At 41.3% G+C, this 24,717-nt stretch overlaps 1 protein-coding gene across 2 annotated transcripts in view; it reads left to right on the top strand.

The window, feature by feature from the left end:
- The window catches only part of smpd3 (sphingomyelin phosphodiesterase 3), a 119,762-nt gene that overhangs the window by 33,511 nt on the left and 61,534 nt on the right, over positions 1 to 24,717 (top strand). For both annotated transcript variants that reach the window (XM_049574430.1, XM_049574432.1), the window contains exons 2-4: positions 8,589 to 9,297; positions 19,862 to 20,113; positions 20,243 to 21,200. In XM_049574430.1, coding sequence (XP_049430387.1) covers positions 8,996 to 9,297; positions 19,862 to 20,113; positions 20,243 to 21,200 — 1,512 coding nt within the window. In that variant the 5' untranslated portion in view covers positions 8,589 to 8,995. The remainder of the gene's footprint in view (positions 1 to 8,588; positions 9,298 to 19,861; positions 20,114 to 20,242; positions 21,201 to 24,717) is intronic.

Raw genomic sequence — 24,717 nt, 5'->3', positions numbered from 1 at the left:
CCCAACTAGGCTACTTAAGGAGGTCTTTCCTTTAGTTAACACTCATATATTAGACATGATCAATATATCTTTATTAACAGGCTATGTACCACAGTCTTTTAAGGATGATACACAGTTGTATTTATCGATGAAGCCAGAAGAAACAAATCAATTAACTAAACTCCATAACTGCCTTAAAGACATAAAAACCTGGATGAGCACCAATTTCCTGATGTTAAATTCAGACAAAACTGAAATTATTGTTCTTGGCCCCAAACAACTCAGAGACTCTTTATCTGATGACATAGTTTCTCTAAATGGCATTGCTCTGGCCTCTAGCACTACCGTAACAAACCTCGGAGTAACATTTGATCAAGATTTGTCTTATAATTCTCATTTAAAACAAACCTCACGGACTGCATTTTTTCATCTGCGTAATATTGCGAAAATTAGGCCTATCCTGACCCAAAAAGATGCAGAAAAATTGGTCCATGCTTTTGTTACCTCTAGGCTGGATTACTGTAACTCTCTATTATCAGGTAGCTCTAGTAAGTCCTTAAAAACTCTCCAGCTAATTCAGAATGCAGCAGCACGTGTACTAACAGGAACTAAGAAACATGATCATATTTCTCCTGTTTTAGCTTCTCTGCACTGGATCCCTGTAAAATCCAGAATTGAATTTAAAATCCTACTGTTAACTTACAAAGCTCTAAATGGTCAAGCTCCATCATATCTTAGAGAGCTCATAGTGCCTTATTATCCCACCAGAACACTGTGCTCTGAGAATGCAGGGTTACTCGTGGTCCCTAAAGTCTCCAAAAGTAGATCAGGAGCCAGAGCCTTCAGCTATCAGGCTCCTCTCCTGTGGAATCATCTTCCTGTTACGGTCCGGGAGGCAGACACCGTCTCCACATTTAAGACTAGACTTAAGACTTTCCTCTTTGATAAAGCTTATAGTTAGGGCCGGCTCAGGCTTGCCCTGTACCAGCCCCTAGTTAGGCTGACTTAGGCCTAGTCTGCCAGAGGACCCCCCTATAATACACCGGGCACCTTCTCTCCTTCTCTCTCTCTCTCTCTCTCTCTCTCTCGTATTCTATTACTGCATCTTGCTAACTCGGCCATTCTGGATGTCACTAACTCGGCTTCTTCTCCGGAGCCTTTGTGCTCCACTGTCTCTCAGATTAACTCATATCACAGCGGTGCCTGGACAGCGTGACGTGTGTGGTTGTGCTGCTGCCGTGGTCCTGCCAGATGCCTCCTGCTGCTGCTGCTGCTGCTGCTGCTGCTGCCATCATTAGTCATTAGTCATACTTCTACTGTTATTATACACATATGATTATTATCACGCATGTATACTTCCAGATACTAATATATACTTTAAACATATTGTACCACAGTAGCCAGAACTAAAACGATAATATTATTACTTTCATTAATGTTGTTGTAAGCTACTGTCATTACCGTCTGTCCTGCATCTCTCTCTCTCTCTCTCTCTTTCTCTTTCTCTCTTTCTGTCTCACTGTGTCATACGGATTACTGTTTTACTGCTGATCTGTTCTGTACGTTATCTATTGCACGTCTGTCTGTCCTGGAAGAGGGATCCCTCCTCAGTTGCTCTTCCTGAGGTTTCTACCGCTTTTTTTCCCCCGTTAAAGGGTTTCTTTGGGGGAGTTTTTCCTTATCCGCTGTGAGGGTCCAAAGGACAGAGGGATGTCGTATGCTGTAAAGCCCTGTGAGGCAAATTGTGATTTGTGATATTGGGCTTTATAAATAAAATTGATTGATTGATTGATTGATTGATCCTTTTTAGTGAAATAATCTTAAAAAGAAGTCAGTGACTTCCGGTGTCAGACACCAACAAAAAAAAGCCATCCTTTCACGTCGGTATGATACACAGCTGGTCACCTTTTGTTTAAAGGTGCCTGATGACATCAGGGGGAAACATGTCACACAAGGGGGCGAAAGTCAGAGTAGCGCGGCTGGAAGGGGTGGTGGATGGGTCCAACAACCATCGACTTTCACCTGGGAGGTTGGTGAGATTCCAGAGTCAAACCCTGTTCTTTTTTTCCCAGACCTAACCATGTGTGTGTGTGTGTTGGTTAAATGTAACCACATGCGTTTGTTGCTGAATGAAAAACATGAATTTGCAGTGTTGTATATGTGTATGTGTATATGTTTATTGTAGTGTGTTTATATATATGCAAACTGTACATTGCCTATGAAAACGGAAGTGTATTTTTGTACCTTGGACATCATTATGTTGATGTTCAAAGTCCATGACCAAATGTCGATATGTGATGAGGTCGGAGTGAGAATATATTTTTAGCTAAAATGGTTTCTCATTGTCAGTTAAGAATGCTATGTTTAGAATGCCAATGTTGCTCTGTATGTAAATAGACAACTATTTGATAATACATTCATGAATACATCTTTGTAAGGTGCTAAAATGGCAATAATGGGTTTTGTTCTTGGTCTGCTGCCCCCAAGTGGCCAAAAAATCAGTGAATGCTATAACTACGTTAGTTTGAAGTAACTATGACAGTAGTTTCATTGGATCCAAAAAAAAAAATCACATCATGGTAAATTTAGCTCAAATTAAGGCCTTAAGGTACCTTTCTGACCCACAACATAAAATAACTACACAACAGCTGTTAAGACATGTCAATAAAAACATAACTGCTTGGACAGTTAACCTGTGACCCCTTCTCTGGTCTGTAGTCTGTAAGAGAACTAAAAGTTGGTTTTCAAGATATTCTGAAGTGAAAGTAGAGCACTGTCAGTAAACCCAAGGGAGATAGTTTAAATTCTAGTATTCCTCAACAGGAGACAGAAATACAGACAGTGTTTGCCTCCATTAGTCGACACCGTTCCTCTGGTGAAACCTTGGTGGCAGCAGGATACCATAAACAGGAGCTCTAATTTGCAAACTTCAGTTTTTCAGCATAGTGCAATTTAACAAAGGATTTCTCTGTGGCACAAAGTGGACTCACTGTAAACACTTACATGTCTATATCTGCATGCATATGACTTTTATATGTTTTGTGTATCTGTGCCTGAATGTGAATGTGTGTGTGTGTGTGTGTGTGTGTGTGTGTGTGTGTGTGTGTGTGTGTGCCACTAAAATGTCTGCTGGTGTTCTCTGGGATCTTTTGCAGTCGCTGTGTATTTCCATCTCTGCTCATAAGCCTGCATGTTTGGTTATGAATTATGCAATGCTGCATTTCCTCTCATAACACTAAGTGTGACAGTTTGTGCCCGCTGATATATCAGCTGTGTTTGACTGTTGATGATGTCTACAATTCCAAATAGTAAATTCTTCACAGAACCTGAGGAAAACAGTCTTGTTGATGAGTGGATGCCTTTAAATATTGTGGGTTTTGGCATTTAACACAGCACAATTAAAGAAGCATAAAATTAGCAAAGCCTGTAACATAACAAAAGGTTCTCTCTTTTTTTTTAGTTGGCCAGTTTCCACTACTGGTCAATAATATTGGTGAGCTGTGTACCTTGTAATGGCATCCAAGGAGGAAAGGGAAATGCAGCCAATCTATGATAATGACAGCAATGCTGATATTTTCATTCATGTTTTTTATATATTATCTACTTAGAATTCTGACTATGTGAAGCCTTACGATGCGATCCCATTGTCTTTTCCAGCTAATAACTCCCAGTTTTAGTCATCTGCAGTTTGTTTTTTGTTTTTGTTTTTTTTTTTATAAATATTCAGTCGAAGATTAAAATCATTTTATTTCAGTGTGTTGAAACTTTTATAACTCAGTAACAGAAGCACTTACAGTGATTCTGACTGTTGGAAAAAACTTCAAAAAATTTCAGTGACCTGTCAAACGAGACCATGCATGTACATGTACGAAAGATGTAACAAGAACAGCTTTCAATTTACTTTGGGTTTACCTTGGATAGGAGTTTTAGGTGAATTTAGGTTAATTTTACAGCATGTCTAAGTAGAGAATATATCTGTGTGTGAAACAAACATTTTCAATGTCAAAAATTAACTTTCAAAGTTAATTTTTGAAAATGTTTGTTTCACACACACACACGCGCACACACACACACACACACACACACACACACACACACACACACACACACACACACACAGAGGCAGGCACGAATATCTTAAAAGAATAGCTCCACAAATACACTTTTTACTTTCTTGCCAGGAGTTCAAGCCCAGTTGATCCCACTCACAGATAATTTAACGAGGAAAGGCTGCAAGTTCGATCTTTCTGCCAGTCAACGGTGCAAAATAGGAATTTGTCTGGATTAGAGTTTATGTAGGGGGATTAGCCTTCTGTTTACTTGCTCTCATTAAGTCACTGACTTTCTTTCTGCCTACTCAGTCCTCTGCTTATGCTAAATGGATACCAGAGTTTCATTAAGTGGGTTAAAGTGTGCTTCAACCATATCATCACATTTATATTCACTAGCTACAGAGTACAGTAACCTGAGTCCTAAGAACAACATTACACAGTGCCAGGAGGTTGAATTTAAAAGTCAACCTGCTAATCTAACGGACAATGAAACCTCGAGTCAGTAAGTCTTTCAGACAGTTAAACAGTCCGTCAGTCAGTCAATCAGCTAGAAGCACAGCAATTATGTCAGATAGGCTTACTGGTAAGTCAGCAGGTCATCTCTTCATTTGTCACCCAGTCAACCAGCACAATAAGAAGTCAGTCAATAGAAGGCAGCAAGTCAGTGTTCTGTCTTAACATGAATCAACACAAAGGTTGTAACTATACAGAAGAAGATTACCAGGATGGAGGACAGAGTCAGTATTTTTATTCTGATGTAAATAAACCAGCCAAAACATTCAAACTACTGACAGGTGAAGTGAATGATGGACACTGATCATTTTGTTATAACGCAATGTCCTGATATGAAATCTTGGGTCCTGGTATTCATGTGGCTGCCATGTGATGAGCTTTACTCACCCAAACACCACTGCAGACAAGATAAACCCTCTCAAGACAAAGGCACTGCCCAGTGGCAAGTGGCTTCCCCAGTAGGACAATGCACCATGCCACACTGCAAGAAATGTTTAGGAACGGCCAGAGGAATGTGACAAAGAGCTAAAGACGTAGACCTGGCCTCAAAATTCCTCACATTCCAATCTGATCAAATATTCATGGGGTGTGCCGGTATCCCAGGGGTACCTCTGATCTATGCTGGAGCCATCTTAGATTGAACTTGGCTCTGACATGTCAAGGGATGGACACAGAACCTCTAGGGGTGTCCTATGAGTCCCATACTGGCATGTCCCATGGATTCTCAATCAGAATGGGATCTGTGGAATTCAGAGGGAGTTGACGCATTGAGCTTTTTGTCATGTTCCTTGGACCATCCCTGAGCAGTTTGTTTGGTGTGGCATGGTGTATTGTCCTGTTGGGGGGAAAGTCAGGGCCAAAGGTTTCCTGGCAGAACATTGCATTGTAGCAAGATGATCAATGTTATTTAATTCACTCATCAGCTGTCTTAATGTTTTGGCTGATCACTGTATAAGTGCTATTCAGAAGATGAACCTGTCTAACAAAAGAGTCTCAACTTGGGAGGAAAAGTAGACTGTTATGACAATCATATACTGTTTGTTGAAAAGTGTTCTAAAGTATTGAAAAGATAAACAAACATACCCTGGATGCAAAATGAGAATATGACAGACCATGTGGCATTTCTCTTTTTTGATTGGAATAATGTCATTAAGTATAACATTATTATCTTGCTCTTTTGACTTAACAGATTTTACTGCGTTTTTGAGTCAGTTAGATGAAGACCACAATCATACAATCATATTATCTGAAAGTTGTTATGTGAATGCAGTTGCTTAACAGTTACAGACATTACCTTTGCCCACTGCTTTTTAATATGGAATGTGCATGTTACATGTACAACAGATGGTGAGTTTTAGCTGTGCAGTTTAATGGATTATGGGGTGATATTGCCTTGCTTTAGATGTGACACTGTGTGAGCTCAAATGTTTGAGGTTATTGTGCTGTTGTTCTGGTGGTCCCTGTGGGGTATATAAAGTTACACTGAGGTCAACAATCTCTGTGTATCCTTATAAACCCCTGCTTGTTGACATGGATGAATTAATCAATTCATTATTTATTCATGATGGTGGAATTGACTCTTCCCTCTGTGGCTTGTGTTGGTATTACAGTTGGGTTTCAGTACAGTTATTACAGGACTGTAATTCCTAGTTTATTCATCTGTTGACCAAAGAAAATAAGATATTTTAAACAGTAGGCCAGTGTTTGGGCTTGTCTTTCTTTTGTGATCACTTGTTCTTTTATTACTTGTGGATATATGTCCACAGCCAATTTCCCCTTAAAAAGGGACCCCAAATTATTCAAATGTGTCTGAAGTGGAACACCTTTTATTAGTACATGTACTTAAATTAGCTAAACATCAATATTAATATTCTAGCTTATATCACTACATTTATCTAGCTGTTTATTTACAATTATTTATTAATTGCACCAATTGGAGTGCAGGCTTTGTATTACAACATTCAGTTAATATAATTCAGCATTGCTGCTGCAGTATTTCCACAATTAAAAGACAGTCCTCCACTCATTCACGGAGCCGTGCAAGTCACTGCATTGTCAAGAACATGGCCCTGCAAATATTTCACAATAAAAAGCCTTGTGTTAACAAATGAAGGGATCCTGTCCATAGACACATTGTCAGGGGACCTTTAATTTGAAACAGAGAGAGGCAGTGTTGAGTTTAAAAGAAATATTTATATTTGTTCATGTCTGTGACAGATGTAGAAATTGAAAATGTAGTGAAAGGTGGTATAGGCCTAATGGTAAATGGTAAATGGTAAATGGACCTGCACTTGCATTGCGCCTTTCTAGTCATCCGACTACTCAAAGCACTTTTTACACTACGAGTCACATTCACCCATTCACACACATTCATACGCTGGTGGCCAAGACTACCATACAAGGTGCCACCTGCTACTCAGTTTTTAACTCACTCACACACCATCATTGGGAGCAATTTGGGGTTCAGTATCTTGCTCAAGGATACTTAGACATGCAGACAGGAGGAGCCAGGGATCAAATTGCTGATCTTCCAATTGGTGGATGACCCGTTCTACCTCTGAGCCACAGCCGCCTGTGCCAATATGATTATCAAAACACAATTTTTACTGTCTATTTTTTAACTGTGCATGTGATGCAGAAAAAATAGACAGGACTGCTATTCTCTAGATGTGCCACAGCTAAGCAGCAGCTGAGCCATGTCAGAGCAGTATTGCTCACGTGGACAGTGTGGCTGCTCTAAACAGTTATGACAGCCATCAAAAAAAAAAAAAGTACAAGTGGTTCCACAACACCTGGACCACACTGCCTAAGTGTGCAGTGCATGTGCCCAGGCCACCCTGGACTGTGAGCACCTTGATGATCTGCTGTGGCTTGTGCATGTGCAGTGTTTACACAGACAGCTACTGCAGCACTGCTGCAGAGCTGCCTGCTGCTATAACTATAATATTTCCAAAATTAAAAGCTGGTACTCCCCTCATGTATGGAGCCATGCAAGCCACTGCATTGTCAACAACACAGTCACGCAAATGCTTCATAAAATAAATCTATAAAGTTAATTAAATTCTCTTTCCAGTAAAGTCAAAGTGTGGTTACGGGACAGTTGTTTGGTACTCCTTCCAGTTTTAATTTAAAGCCGTGGCCACAAAAAAAATGATTATATGAACATATTTCAGTCTGTTGTTCTTATAGCTGAAGACCAAAGAGCAGAAAACTTAACCAGCGTGAAAATTTAAAAAGACTCAGTTTTTTGGGTGAAAAAGTCAGTAGGTAGATTTAGCTATTTAATTCAATATTTAGGCATACATTGTATCTTAGTGGACTAATTGCCAGTGAATATCAGTGCTTGTTTAACTCAATAGATTCAGAGTAATGTACTTTATTTCTCCTTATTTGAATAAGATCTGATTTAATACTTTAAAGGACAGACTTACGGAATTACTGTTAATTTATTATGTTGATCTGGTCTGTACGACATCTATTGCACGTCTGTCCGTCCTGGAAGAGGGATCCCTCCTCAGTTGCTCTTCCTGAGGTTTCTACTGCTTTTTTTTCTGCGTTTTTGCACGTCTGCCCGTCCTGTAAGAGGGATCCCTCCTCAGTTGCTCTTCCTGAGGTTTCTACCGTTTTTTTTTTCCCCGTTAAAGGGTTTTTTTGGGGGGGGGAGTTTTTCCTTATCCGCTGCGAGGGTCCTAAGGACAGAGGGATGTCATATGCTGTAAAGCCCTGTGAGGCAAATTTTGATTTGTGATACTGGGCTTTCTTAAATAAAATTGATTGATTGATAAAGGTTTAATAGGCCCTAGCAGCGCTGGATGCCTTCAAAAATACCAAAACACTCAATGAACAGAATTGTCTTGTTTTTGCCTGTTTGGAACACACAGTATATGCATTATACGTTGACAAACATTAGGAAATGTACAAGGTTCATTTTGCTCCCAACATGCTTACAGTACATCAGAGCAAGTCAGTCACTGATCTTCTGCCTCTTTTTCCCACCCCCCCCCCACCCCCCCCATTTCCCTCCTCTATTATTCTATCGATCAGCTCACTTTCTTCAGGTCCTGAGGGTGTTTAATGGCTGCCCCCTCCCAAGGTCGTTGGAGTCCTTGCAATCATAGATCCATCATCAACGGAAACCGTCTCATCATGGAAACCCCCTACCTGCAGACTGCGCTCCTTGCCCCCCCCTGTAGTGGGTGTGATTGCTGAGGGAGGGGTAGTGATACTGAGACAAGGTTGTCTGTGAAGATAAAAATCATCCAAACCATGTAGTGTACCTCTCTCCAAGGAGGGGGGAGGGTCTATATTTGAGTCTGATTTATTTTTGATTTTTTTCTGTTTATGCAATCTTTAGAACAGATTTGTGTTTGCTTGTTTAAGTAGTGTATGTGGGTGTAGCGTGAGGTGAGGAGAAAGTGACAGAGAGGAAGAAAGATAGCAAAAGAAAAGAGATGGTCCTCCACACCACCCCTTACTCCAGTGCCTGTCTGCACTTCTTGGATGGCTTGTCGTGGAGCCTGGTGTTTCCCTGCTACTGGCTCCTGGACCGGCTCCTGGCCTCCTGCGTGGCCACCTCACTGGAAAAGCACCAACGCTCCCAGGACCCCTGCTCCTTCCTTACCTTGTGTGTCCTGATCTCTGCACCCCTTTACCTGCTCCTCCTCCTTGCCTCCTTGCCCTTTGCACTGCTGGGCTTCATCATCTGGGCTCCCCTGCAAGTTGTCCGCCAGCCCTACTTGTACACCTATTGCAGGTTAGTGTGGACCTTGGTGAAGTTGTTTTTTTTTTTCTACTTCTTGTTTTCATGTCATTTAACCAATGACAGATTTAGTAGCTCCATCTCATGCTCCCAGTGTTGCTACTGCTAGTTTTCTGAAAATTTTGATGTCTTGCTTATTTTGTTACCTATGTATCTGCCGTGGCACCCAGACACACCACAGTGTTTCCCACAGAATGAGAGTGTATTTATGGTTTGGGGTGGTTTTGGTGGGGTCTTTCAAATGCCTGTGTCCCTATCATTCTATGTCCCCTCTCTAAATTGGACTGATTTGTTTTTTGATTGCAAAATCCTTTGATGTCTCTGTCCCATTGAACATACGCAAAGCAGAGATAAAAGTTTGTTATCAGAGAAGTTGGTGAAAAATTTCGGCCTCAGACTGGTCATACCCCTAAGGGTGTGCATGTGAGAGTGGAGGCGGAGGCTGCCACTGCTGCCCATGCCCTTAGCAGCCAGTCCGCTCCCACTGTCACTCTAACTCAGAGCGTAGACCCAGTAAGTCTGTTGCAGGCTGGGGTAGATACTGAGGACCTTAAGCTGGCTCTCGGTCTTAAAGAGTTGGACCTACAAACTAGGTCCCCTGAGGTTGAGCTCATGCACCTCAAAATAAGAGCCCTAGAGCTTGAAAAAGCCTCAGTACAAAGCACACCTACCCCTGTTAGGACGCATTCCTCCACTGCTTCTGCTGAACAATTCGACATTAGTAGGCATATTGCCTTAGTTCCTCCTTTTAGGGACAGTGAAGTCGACTCTTACTTGAACGCTTTTGAGCACAGTGCTGCAACTTTGGGGTGGCCAAAAGATGTGTGGAGGTTGCTCCTGCGGTGTAAATTAGTGGGAAAAGCCCAGGAAGTGTGCACAAGTTTGTCTATTGAAGAGAGTTTGGATTATGATGTTGTTAAAGCCACTGTGATCTTTGCATATGAGTTGGTTCCTGAGGCATATCACCAAAACTTCAGATCCTGTGAAAAATCTGCCAACCAAACCTATGTCGAGTTTGCGAGAGATAAAACTGTCTTTTCAACAAATGGTGCTCAGCAAGCAAAACGGTACATTTTTCACAACTGTGGGAGTTGATGTTGCCGTAAGTATTCAAGAGATGTCTTCCCAGAGAAAATTGTTGGGGGATCTTGGCTGGAACTCATTCCAACAGGTGGTTGTGCCCCAGAGATTTCGCCTTCAAGTCCTTTTCAAGTCAATTTCATTTAGGAATTAAAAGACTTACCATTGCATCTTGTGTTACTTCTTTTGGCCAGGTTTATGAGCCGATGTGAAAAAGTACTGTCGCTCCTGCCACGTCTGTCAGGTTAGCGGTAAACTGAACCAGGTGATTCCCCCTGCTCCGCTGCAGCCAATTCCAGTGAAAGCCCTTGTACAGTTTTTCTCCAGTTTTGGTTGCCAATATCCATCCAGACAGACCAAGATTCCAATTTCATGTCAAAATTATTTGCCCAGGTCATTGTCTTCCTGTCCATAACACACCAAAAATCCACTGCGTTTCATCCTCAGTGTCAAGGCGCACTCGAACGCTTCCATCAAACATTAAAATCCATGCTGAAGAAATACTGTCTCGTGTCAGGGAAACAGTGGGATGAAGGGTTACCACTCCTCCTCTTGGCTGTGCGAGAAAGCATGCAGGAATCCACAGGTTTCAGTCCAGCAGAGCTTGTGTTTGGGGACACCATGCACGGTCTTTGCAGTTGGTCAAAGAAAAATATATTTCAGACACCGTTAGCTCTAAAGCGTGTGACAGCCCTCACTGCGCCCTTGTTCCATCACAGAAAAAGATAAAAAGAAATTTCACAAAAAAATCTGTAAAAAGAGAGTTCAAAGTTGGTGACAAAGTTTTGACTCTCTTTCCAATCCCTGGTGCCGCTCTTCAGACAAAGCTTTGTGGGCTGTATGGTGTGAGGGATAAAGTGAGTGAAACTGACTACGTAGTCGGTACCCCCAGTCAAAAAACAAAGTCTCTCATCTCTCGCTGTGGCCTCTGTCGTGTCCACTGCTGTGCCAGCTCCTCCTTCTCATTAATTCCATACCTGGTATTTTATCATCAGCTGAAGTAAGGCACAATAAGAGATGAATAAATCCCCATTTTTGTGGTCTTTGCCGCCATCTTAACTGTAAGCGACCCTGGAGGGACAATTCCACCAGGCAAAGTTACATGTACCAGCTGCCATAGCTGCCACATGGTTCTGTTTACTGAATGGTCATACCACGCAGGGAATGTTTCAGGAGCATAACGTTTACCTACCTGATTTTGTAGACTTGCAGATTTTGTTGATTTGGATATTTTCCTTGATATTTGTATCAGTAGCCAGTTAAGTGGTTAATTTTTTGTCTGTTTTGTGCTACCCTTGAAGTCCTGTTATGTCTGACATTGATCAAAGATTTGTGTTTTCCTCATAATTAGATTGTATCCATATTTCACATACAGTGCACATTAGCACATAAATTTGCTCTGCTCTGTGCAACATTCCGTGACTCTGTTAAAGAAAGAGTCTTAGATGCTTCTGAAATACACAGCATTACACCTGCTGATATATAGAAAAGTGGCGTCGATCTGCCTGGGCAGCCACTTGGTCACTTGGCAGATTTCTCCTGAGTATACTTTTCTACTTGTCTACCATAAATAATTTTGCTCATTGGTCTGGCTTCTAGCTGCCAGGCTCAATCAGTCAAAAGTGGCTACCCACCGTTACCACAAACTTTGAAGTACTGAATTCAGCTCTGTTTGATGTGAAACAGCAGCACTCTCTCCCTGTTACTCAGATTTCTTAGTAGTCTACAGTGCAATAAGAGCTTATTAAATGCTATGGGCAGGCCAGCCATTAGGGATTACGGGCAGGCGGACAACATTTTCAAAGGAAGGCCCTTCATCCACACCCAGCAGTGGGATCCTTATACATTATTACTAATATTATTACTAATATTAATAATATTAGTAATAATAATAATAATAATATCCTAATAAGAAGAAGAAGAAGGAGAAGAAGAACTTACTGTGGCCTATATGCTATGCTTTTTAACCCTATTGGCCCCGAACGACACATAGTGCGTCCAAATTCACACCTGTTTTTCTCTATGGATTTTTATCTTTCTTTTTCTTTCTGACGTGCGTCATTGTGAGAAGCCACGCATATCACGTGAAACAGCGGAACCGTACCTTTCCGACAAAACCAAGCACTTGTCGGTAGTCCAATGTTTTCACAGCGAAAAACAAAGATAAAATTAAAGCTGCAAGCAGCGTTTGGCGGGACCTCGCACTCGCGCCCGTTTCTGCCCCCAGCTTATGTCGTTACTGTGAATTATTTAGAAATATCAAACATATTGCCACAAACATCAGAAAATCCTTACAGAGCTGAAAGGTTTGATGTTTGAATGCTTTCTGTAGCTGTAGGTATGTACAAGTGATGTCACATTATGCAAATTAGATGAGCGAATTTGTTCCCATCAGATTCCTCTTCCTTCATTTTGAGGAAGACATGACAAAAACAACACAAAACAAAATAAATCTACTGTGTAAATCTGTTCAAAATGTTTTTTGACTGAGATTTATGAAATCCAATATGGCTGCCTGCTGGTGATGCCACAATATGCAAATTAGATGAGTTAATTTACTCCCATCACAAACTTTGGGTCATGATGAATAGTTTTCTCATTTACAGTATGCCTTTATCTATCACCACTTTAAAGCCACAGCCTTTTGAAATGTTGAAATGAAAATGGAATATTTTCCTCAATTAACTCTGGCACCTAAAGGGTTAAAATGGAGATGCTGCCCCTGTCATGTCTGAATGTAAGATCTAGAAACGCACAGACATCATGTTTCTGTGAGTTTGTGTGTGACAGCGGTTGCCATGGTAATTAAGTAAGCGCACCTGGCAGAAGAGCAGAGAGAGACAGACAGAACACAGAGACACCTCTTTTAGTGGAGATTTAACTCCTCGAACAAGGTCTTCCCATTCCCAAACCGTTGGTCCAATCATGAAAATAATGTGATGATGAGAGAAATAAAGTTATACAGAAGATCTGTTTAGTAGCAGTTGAGGTGGCATGTGTGCATCTTTAAAACTGATAAAATAAACGGTGTAGGAGGAGATGTGTTTTCTTGAGACCACGTTTGCGAAATCTTACTTTGAAAGGTCAAATAGCTCACTTCCTGTTGGAATCAGGTCATGGGTGTCAATGCGTGATTTGTAAGTCAAACACACCAGTTTTGGTTTGATCTTGATACGACATTCCTACGGGCTGCAGTGGCCATTTTAGTGTGTCTAGGTGGCGCTAGAGAGCCCATTTTGGCACTGTAGGGGTTAATAATGTGTATTTGCTGTTTCAAATGAAGTTTCTGCTGCTGTAATCTGTCCTTTAAAGATTGTGAGACACACAGACAGAGAGAGCCGTGTGGCTGTGTCTGTGTGTGCAGCCGTTGTCATGGCGATTAATGACTTGTCTGCACCTGAGGGGCACACACAGAGCTCATGAGAGCAGATCAGCAAAGGCTGTTTAATATGGGTTTGAACTCCTCAAACCAGTCCTTCCCATACCCAAACCGTTGGTCCAATCAAGAAAATAAAGTGATTGTGAGAGACAGCCACTTCTCGTGAACGCACGTGTCGCGTTTTATATTTCTACAGTCAAAAATGTGTTCAGAGGAGCGAGTTTAAAATGTGTTGCACCTAAGCTGTTTCCAGAAATTTCTCCTCTGAGTTTACATGGGAGTGAATGAGAAAAAAATGGGCGCTCCCTTCGCTTTGGAGCCACTCAGCAAAAATGTGTACGTGTCAGAGATTCCATGTCAACATATCTGTGAGCAGGACAAATTTTCCTACGTTTTGTGGTATAAATTGTGTCTGTACAGTGAAAATTGTGGCCATGGCAGCGAGTTAAAGACAAAAGTTTGAGACAATTTTTAGAGCCCTCTCCACTCTAGCTCACAGCATTCCGTGCAATACACACCCATTGTAAACTGAGAATTTCTCCACTTTTGCTCATGGTACTTTGAGAGGCACAGATCAAAAACGGTAAAAGATATGAAGAAGATGAAAACATGAGTGAATAGATGAGACCTGTGGCAACATTTGAGAGTTGGAATGGAGTCTGTAGCACAAAGTATGGAGACGCTGTAAATGCTAGAAAAAGCCCTAAGATTGGTGTCTTTCTCCCCCCTGCTGCCATTCATTTCCTATGGGACAGCTTTGGAAGATCGTCAGGACGTTTTTCTGACATCTCACCTTATGGAGGCCATAAAATCCAAACTAAGCGAGTAATGAAAAAGTTACGAATAACTTTTGATTAGAAGGAGTTGATCTGTCATCTGTGCAAGTTTGAAGCCGATTGGATAAGCGGTGTATGAGAAGAAGATTTTTTAGGAAAGGCAGTTTTAAGGCAAAATCTTACTTTGAAAGGGCAAATATCTCACTTCCTGTTGGATTTAGGTCAGGGGTGTCAGCGCGTGATTTTTAGGCCTTCATGAGACGAACACGCCACTTTTTGTTTCATGTTTCTACGACGTTCCTACAGGCCGTGGCGGCCATTTTTGTGTGCCTAGGTGGCGCTAGAGAGCCCATTTTGGCACTTTAGGGGTTAATGTCATGATTTTCTAAAATTTTTCACCGGTTCTGATGTGCGTGCCAATTTTGGTGAGTTTTTGAGCATGTTTAGGGGGTCAAATTCCAGTTCAAAGAGGCGGCGGGAGAAAGAATAATAATAAAGAACTAGAGAAGCAATTTCTGAAGAAATTGCGGGTGTGAATGCTGCGACCTGAAGCCACGCTGCAATGCTGCCTTGAATACAATGAAGTTTGAATGATTTGAATGTTTGAAAGTTTGTTGAAAAGCTGACTCCACACTGAACAGCTGCCTTTGATAAAATAAAGTTTGAACGATTAGAATATTTGAATGTTTTACTGAGATTTATGAAATCCAATATGGCCGCCGCCTAGTGACGCCACAATATGCAAATTAGATGAGTTAATTTACTCCCATCAGATTCATCTTCCTTTATTTTGAGGATGAGATGACAAAAACAGCACAAAACAAAAGAAATCTGCTGTGCAAATAAAATGCTGTTTTACTGAGATTCATGAAATCCAATATGGCCGCCGCCTAGTGACGCCACAATATGCAAATTAGATGAGTTACTTTACTCCCATCACAAACTTTGGGTCATGATGAATGGTTTTCTCATTTACAGTATGCCTTTATCTCTCACCAATTTCAAGCGAAAGCCTTTTGAAATGTTGAAATGAATATTTTCCTCAAATAACTCTGGCAACTAAAGGGTTAAATGGAGATTCTGCCCCTGTCATGTCTGAATGTAAGATGTAGACACGCACACACACGCACACACATCATGTTTCTGTGAGTTTGTGTGGCACAGCGGTTGCCATGGTAATAAACTAGGTGCACCTGGCAGAAGAGCAGAGAGAGACAGACAGAACACAGAGAAGAGAGCTCTTTTAGAGGAGATTTAACTTCTCGAACAAATTCTTCCCATACCCAAACCATTGGTCTCATCATGAAAATAAAGTGATGGTGAGAGACAGCCACTTGTCGTGAACGCACGCGTCGTGTTTTATATTTCTCAAGTCCAAAATGGGGTCACCAGAGCGAGTTACAAATGTGTTGCACCTCAGCTGTTTCCAGAAATTTCTCCTCTCAGATTACATGGGAGTGAATGAGAAAAAAAACACCGCTCCCTTCGCTTTGGAGCCGCTCAGCAAAAATGTGTACGTGTGACAGATTCCATGTCAACATTTCTGTGAGCAGGACAAATTTTCCTACATTTTGTGGTATAAATTGTGTATGTACAGTGAAAATTGTGGCCGTATGAGCGAGTTGAAGAGAAAATTCAAGTATGAGTAGAGGGCTGTGTGCGCGTGTCTGTGTGTGCAGCCGTTGCCATGGCGATTCCTGACTTGCCTGCGCTTGAGGGGCACACAGACAGCTCATGAGAGAGGATCAGCAAAGGCTGTTTTTAATGGATTTTCACTGCTCGAACAAATTCTTCCCATACCCAAACCGTTGGTCCCATCATGAAAATAAAGTGATGGTGAGAGACAGCCACTTCTCGTGAATGCACGTGTCAAGTTTTAGATTTCTCGAGTCCAAAATGGGGTCACAGGAGCGAGTTACAAATGTGTTGCACCTCAGCTGTTTCCAGAAATTTCTCCTCTCAGATTACATGGGAGTGAATGAGAAAAAAATCGGCGCTCCCTTCGCTTTGGAGCCACTCAGCAAAAATGTGTACGTGTGACAGATTCCATGTCAACATTTATGTGAGCAGGACAAATTTTCCTACGTTTTGTGGTATGAATTGTGTATGTACAGTGAAAATTGTGGCTGTATGAGCGAGTTGAAGAGAAAATTTCTTGATTAATTTTCAGCTGCTCTTCACTCTAGTGATGACATCACCCACTCTAGCTCACACAATACACACCCATTATAAAGTCTGAGAAGGGCTGAAAACTTCATGGATTTTAAACTGATTTTGTAGAAAAACTAAAAGAGATACTGAAAATTTGAATTAGTTCCTGAAAGGCGACAACAGCGTCAACATTTGAGAGTTGGAATGGAGTTTCTACGTCAATGTATGAATTCGTGATGTGTGGGTGAAGATGAGTGAGTTTGAAGGATTTTCTCATTGACTTCCATTATAACAAAGTTTTAGAAAACGCTGAATATTTTTGAAAGTTTGAATGCGATTGAAAAGTTGAATCATAAAATGTCAGCAAAATGATGAATATTTTCCATTTTGAATGGAGTTTCTAGCTGAAAGTATGAATGGGTAGTCACAGTTTGAAAAAAGGTGAAATTTTTAGATTTTTGAGGATTCCGTAATGCATTCCCAATGGGAAAAGGATTTGGGAAAAATCGTAAATATCTCGGAAAGTATGAACGTTAGGAAAAAAGTGAATACATCCGTGAATGTCCTAATTCACCTGAACGTTTTCATGTTTGAACGGTTTTAATCAGTTGAAGTTTGTGGAACTAGTAGCGGTCCAACCATTTTCGCTCCATCCGCTTTAATAGAAGTGGGAATTTTAACGTTGAATTCCCGGGAAAATATGAACGTTATGGAAAAATTTGAAAGTTTCCGATAATGTCCTAATGAAGCCGAATCAGAAGAAGTTTGAATGGTTTAAATCGGTTGAAGTATGTTGAAGATAATTGATGTTGAAAAACGCGGCGGAAGAATAATAATAAGAAGAAGAAGAAGAAAAATAAAGAATTTTGGTAGTAGAAGAACATAGGTTGTGAATGCTTGCAGCATTCACACCCAATAAACGGAGCAAAAACAATAGTGTTTCGGCGAGGACTGGTCTGTAAGAATAAATGCAGCAAAGACTATAGGGAGGGTCCTCGCCTTTGGCGAGGACTGCTTTGTGAGTAGTCCACTGCTGTTGGGCCCGGTCACTAATAAACGCACGCAGCAAAAACAAGAGGGTCCTCGCCTTGGAGGACTGCTCTGTGAGCAGTCCTCTACCTTAGGGCTCGGTCCCTAATAATAAACGCAGCAAAAACAAGAGGGTCTTCACCTTCGGCGAGGACTGCTCCTGTCTATCCACATTTGTAGTCCGGCTTTCAAGAATCAAATATCTCCATATTGTCCAGTTGACACTCAAACTTTGTATGACAAGACCAGCGCACTTCACCATTGTGCACCCAGACAACTGTAGGCTAATTATGCATGCGTGACAGGGCCGTAGTCACCATATACATTGAGGGGGACATTCATTTCATTGATATGAAAATTAATATAAAATACAGGCACATAGAATGACATGTAATAATGGCAAATCTGGTTAGCCCAGATTGTCCCAAAAAAAAACAAGATATAGCATGTGTATGTAGCCTTTATAATGACTATGATATGAGCTTAAAAATTACCAGAGGACCTTGGAGTTCGCCAGAATTACTCACGTGCGTCCCTGGAGTTCGCTGAAAAATCACACCTTGGTGGTGAAGTGGTGCACATGACTCATGCTACGGACGGACGGACAGACGAGCCACGTATCTCAGTGCCACTTAAAAACAAGTAATACATCTGGCTACATCTTTCCCACATCAAATATCCATGATTGCCCAGACCCGTGCGTAAAATCGCACACAATTCCGTGTCCTCTTACCGCAGATGCTGTGATTTGATAGAGTGGTACTCATTGTAGCCCACTCTTATAAGAGCCAATAATAATAAGAAGAAGAAGAAGAAGAAGAAGAAGAAGAAGAAGAAGAAGAACTTACTGTGGGCATATATGCTATGCTTTTTAATAAAATTACCAAAGGAGTTAGCTGAAAAACAGGTAGTAATGTCAGCCTGAATTACTCACGTGCATCACCGGTAAAAATCGCTGACACGCATGGGAAATACAGCTTCTACAGGCTCGCCATAGCTTACTGTCAGGACTTAGGGACCAGAATTCGGAATGGTGGACCCTTTGGAAATCGGAATGGCGGACCTTCAGGATGGCGAACCGTCGGAATGGCGACATTTCGCAGTGGCGACCCTTCGGAATGGCAATATTTCAAAGTGGCAACCTGTAACCACCTTATGTCCTCTAGTTTAATGACTTCACTGTAACTTTGTACTACGCCTCACTTCTCACCTTAAGCTCTGCCTGTCATACCTGCTACTTCATCACATTTTTTCATCAGGTATTTGTCCATCACCTCTCTGCTCCTGTCATTTTCTTGCTCTTTTTGTACTGAGGTATTCTGACTTAGCTAATCAGGCTGCAGTCCGTCTCACACTTTAACATTAACGGCACTGAGTTCTGAGTATCGCACACCTGACTCTTGTCAGATAAACTGCACTATTTCACAGTATCTGTGGAGGGTGGCAGATGGCATGTTGAAATGTGTTTTAATTATAAAATTACCTTTCGTTATCATGTAAATACATATAACTTGCTCAGTCAGTGATTTAAGTCAGTAAGTAAATTGTTGTACTTGATCCCATTTAAGGGTCAAGCATACACCTTTTCATGCACAAGGCAGGGTTTTATACTGCCATGTTTATGTCACATGCAGGCTACTGTAGATCAAGGAGATTGGGGTACAGAGGACTTGTATAAAACAAAGTTTTGTTGTTATTACTGATCACCAGTACAGGTCAACAGAAATCATTTACTCAGTTCGAGTTTTTGTTTCTTTTTTTTTATTTTCTCATATGAAGATAAGGAAATGCCTGCGCACAAGTAGGATGAAAACGCTGTCTTTATTAAAATTCTATAGCATGGAATAAGTCTGAAGCTGATATTTGATAACCTTGCACCTACGTGATGTGCATATAATTACTATCCTTAAATTTATTTTCTCACTGTGTGTGCCACTGAACTGTTTCTAAGCTAACTGACTGCTTGCTTTACCTTCATATTTAGCATACAGACATGAGAGTGGTATTTATCTTCTCAATCAGAAAGTGAATAAATGCATTACCTTAAACCAAATTATTCTTTTCATACATTATGGGGGGCTATTTGGGTACTTCAGAGCTTCTGTTTGAGTTGATATAGTATTTTATTGCTTCCCTTGTGCAGACCAGACAAACACCAGGCTGAGCAGGGCCAGGCTGGACCAGGGGCTTTTGGCATTGGGGAATGGAGGCCACAGGGCAGAAGTTTCTGCTTCTGCAGTGCCAACGTATGTCTGCTGCCAGACTCCCTGGCCAGGTTCAACAACCTGTCAGACACACACAGGAGAGCCAGGGAGGTGGGGAAGAGGATCCGCAATGGCGCAAGTCGGCCTCAGATTAAAATCTACATCGACTCACCTACCAACACTTCCATAAGGTAAAGAGATCTTGCTCTTGGGCTTTAATAAGCTTTATTCAGCAGTAGTAAAAACCTTGTTATTGTTGTGTATATCAATTAAATACATTTTGAATACCTTATTCACTTTCTTCCTGTTTCATTCATCAGTGCGGCATCCTTCAGCAGCCTTGCCACAGGTTTCCGTCGTACCTCCTCTCTGGACCAGCGTCCAGACCTAACACACACCACCAACGGCCCAGCTGACACTGAAACTGAACCCCTCACCGAGTGCCCAATTCACCCCTCAGGTGCCACCGACTGCCCTGTTCACCCCTCTGCAGGAGACCAGGGCTCCTCTGACTGCCCCCTCCACCCAAATGGAGCAGACGCAACAGCAGACTGCCCCCTTCACCCTGCAGGGACTAACAGCAGCTCAGACTGTCCTGTTCACAGCTCAGGAGAGGCTCCAGACTGCCCCATGCATTCCACGGGGACTCAGAGTGGCCAAGGCTATTATGACTGTCCCATGCATGAAGAAGGGACCCAGACAAAAACATCCCCAGACTGTCCACTTCACACCTCAGGGGTTCAAATCAGCATCAGCGCCCCAGAGCCGGACCCACAGGAAGAGGAGGCCGAAACAGGGAACCATCGGCCTGGGGAGCTGGCAGGGGGAGACACAGGAAGCATGACTGCCTCCAGGGAATCCCTCACTCGTTACCATGGTGGTGACGGTGGTGTAGGGATATCCTCCAATAACACTCTCTCTCACGTCCCTCGCACATCAGTCTTTAAACGGCCTGGACGAAAACGCCGCCATGGAGATGAGACATTTGACCATGAGATCTCTGCCTTTTTCCCTGCCAACTTGGATTTCCTGGCTCTGCAAGAAGTTTTTGATCACGGATCGACGACTAGACTGCGGCGACAGTTGCATCGCTACTTCCCCTATGTGTTGAGTGATGTTGGCCAGTACGGCTGGAAAGGCTGCTGCTCAAGGTTTAAATTCCTGAACAGTGGGCTACTGCTGGCCAGCCGCTACCCTATCCTGGATGCACGGTTCGAGAGCTACCCCAACGGGAAGGGGGAGGACGCACTGGCAGCTAAGGGGGCACTGTTTGCCAAGGTCAGAATTTTTACTCTACTTTCTCTACTTCATAATGCAAAAACAAATAGTTTGACATTTTTTGTTTGCTTTCTTGCTCAGACTTGGATGACAATATTGATATCCCTCTCATATCCGCTCAATAAGGAACTAGAGGCAGAGGATGGTTATCTTAGCTTAGCATAAAAACTGTAAACAAGGAAACAGCTACCCTGGCTCTGTCCCAAACGACTTGTTGTGACAATCTCACACTGACAACAAACATCCAGGAAGTCTCTATGCCCAGCCAACAAATCATCTAGCACATAACCCTGCTAAAACAACAACTCTACGTTTTCAACCTTTTTGTACACACCAAATTAAGCCAGATATAATGACTTAAGGGGGAAAAGTGGTCATTTTTAAAACTTTGGTATTATTCTAGAGGCTGTATAACATAAGGGAAAAAATACTGGCACCTCCCCATGTATGTGCATATTGCGAGGGTGTTCCAGGATACCACTTAATAGCATTGTCATCAGGTTCAACCAGGCCCCCAGGAAGTTTGCTGTGCGTTGAAGCCCATTTTCATAGTAGCAAAACAGAGCATCACAACGCACACAAAACAACTCGTTCCACTATCAGGATTTGATCCATTCGGTCTAATAGCATTGGAAAGTCTTGAAGAGCCACAAAATTTAAATAATTTATCCCTATTCAAGGTAGGGGAGCACTAAACCAGAAGTTAGCCATTAGGCTGGCAGTGTTAATTTCTTGGCCGCACTCTGCACTCAACCTCTGTAAGTCTCTGGTGTGCTTGCTCTGTGGGCCGCATAGTGCAGAAGTAGTGGCAGTCATCCTCAGATCATTCGGGTCATTATGTGGCACTTAAACCATTTTGGCTTCATGTGCCACTGGGTAACTTTCATAGGAATAAACAGGGCCATGTGTTAAATGCTGTATCCAGTTGTCTTAGTGCATCCTTTGGTTCAACAGTAATTGCCTGTCAGTGGTGATATGAATGGAGTATAGAATTTCACAATATTAAATAAACATACTGTTACTTTCTGAATCCATTTAACAATAACAGTTATTAGACATTGAAACTGTGTCATGCCTTTCTGACTTCTTTTATCTTCCAGTAGTTATGATTTAAGCAAGCGCTGTCCATTGGAACAGAGAAATCCTGGACAGGATTTAAGGGCATGTTGAGACAGTCATCCTACTCAGTCAAAGCATATTTTGTGTTTGGTAGCTAGCTAGTTAGTAAAATGAAAACCGGTCAAGTTAGCCACCACCGCTTGGATTTTGACGGTATAGGTGCTTAGAGCGGTCAAAAAATACAAAATGGGCAATAACTTATAACATTTGATATACCAAGTAAAATGTAATATTGCGCATTTTCTGAAATCCAATTAAAATAAAAGTTTCAAATTGCATCTGTGCCTTAATACTAGGAACAGACAAGCATCAAATCCAAGCAGTGGCTGGCTTTTTTATGACCAAGCACAGATGGGAATAATAGAGAAATTATACTGATAAAGACTTGGAATGGTAAATGAAATCAGAATTATTATTTATTTATTTTTTTTGTGTGTGTGTCTCTTCCTCTTTTTTTTTTTTTTTATTGTGCAATATGACATTACAGTGACAATACAGGACAAACAGAAAACAGGTGTGAACAACAAACAACAACAGATTTTGTGTGTGTGTGTGTGTGTGTGTGTGTGTGTGTGTGTGTGTGTGTGTGTGTGATTTGAGAGTAAGAAAGACAGTAATATATAATATAATAGTATTAATAGTAATAAATATTATAATCGTCAGACATGGAGATGGAGATGAGTATACAGAAGGAAAAAATAAATACATAAAGAAAATAACATAAATAAGTAAGTAACAACAACAACAACAACAACAATAATAATAATAATAATAATAATATGGAGGGTGGAGGAGAAGGGAGGGGGAGGGGGGGTCTTTATGAGATGTTTAATGTGATGCCTCATGTCCCTACCCACCCACACATGACCAGCCTGCGGCCCCCAACACCCCCGGAACCCCCTCCAACCCCCGTGTGCCCCGGACTGTATGCGGCACAACACCTTACCCTATGTCTAGATGTATATGTAGTCTTTATCATTATTCATTTTTTATTTATTTATCCATTTTATTTATTTATCTATTTTATTTATTTATTTGTTTATTAATATATATATTTTTTTATTTTATTTTATTATTTTTTTTTTTTTATTTTAATGAGGTCTTTTAAGAGGTATGTGGTGCATTAAAACCGAGGAGATGGGTTGTTATGAACTGGCATTGTGTCCCCTTTCCTCTACCTAAACTAGTGTGTTGTGCATTAAAAAAGGTGATGTGCCACCTGAAAACAGTCCAGGGCGGGGATTTTGGGTGGGGTGGGGTGGGGTGGTGGTGGAGGGACCACCGGCCGTGGCCCAACAACCGTGACCCAGCAGGGACCAGAGTGGTAATTAGTAAGTATAAATATATATATATATATATATATATATATATATATATATATATATATATATATATATATATATATATATATATAAGTATAGTAAGTAAGTATATAAGTATATAAATATTAATAAATGTTAATCATGTTAATCATAATAGTTATAGTAATAACGATGGTTGTCTCTATTACCCCAAATAAATAAATAAATAAATAGATAAAGAAACAAACAAATATATAAATAGTGATCACAATGAATGGGAGTAAAGGTTACAGAGGCTGTAGTAATTGATGTAATAATAGCTTGTTGTAGGTGATGACTGTAAGAAAGTGATGAATGGTTGCCAGATAGTGTCATGATTATTGTCGGAGGAGTTTGTATTTTCTAAGGAGATATATTCTATAATAACAATTTGTAAATATGTGTCCAGTGGTTATTGGTCGTCAGGCAGAAGAAGAAAGATAAAAATAAATAAATATATGAATCGGTTTTAATTACTAAGGATGGGAATGAAGGTGTCAGAGATCTGGGGCGGATGATGTGACTGGTTTGTGGCAGGTTAGTGGCAGGTTATGATTGTAAAAAAGTGATGAATGATAGCCAGGTAGGGTTATGATTATTGTCAGAGGAGTTTGTACTTTCTAAAGAGATGTAGTCTGTGAGCAGGTTTTTCCAGTGTATGATGTGTATGGAGTTCCGAGACTTCCAGTTCATGAGGATAGTTTTCTTGGCGACAGTCAGCGCCACTAGAAGTAAACGGGTGTGTGTGTTGTCAAGTTTTAATGTGGATACGTCTCCTAATAAACAGAGGGAAGGGGAAAGTGGGATGTGGCAGCCCATGATCTGGGATAAAGTTTCTGTGATGTTTCTCCAGAAGTGGTGAACAGGTGTGCAGTGCCAGGTTGCATGAATGTAGGTGTCAGTGCAGTTTAGTGAGCAGTGTGAACAGTTTCCAGAAGATGAGAAGCCCATTTTTTGCATTTTGTGTCCAGTCAAATGAGTTCTATGGAGGATTTTGTATTGTATGAGTTGTAAATTGGCATTTGTTGTCATAAAGAAAATGTTCTGGCAGATTTGGG

The sequence above is a fragment of the Epinephelus fuscoguttatus genome, linkage group LG4 (assembly GCF_011397635.1).
Source record: "Epinephelus fuscoguttatus linkage group LG4, E.fuscoguttatus.final_Chr_v1".
Taxonomy (NCBI): Eukaryota; Metazoa; Chordata; class Actinopteri; order Perciformes; family Serranidae; genus Epinephelus; species Epinephelus fuscoguttatus.
Note: the sequence above shows the minus strand (reverse complement) of the source record. Positions and strands in the feature narration are given on the sequence as shown.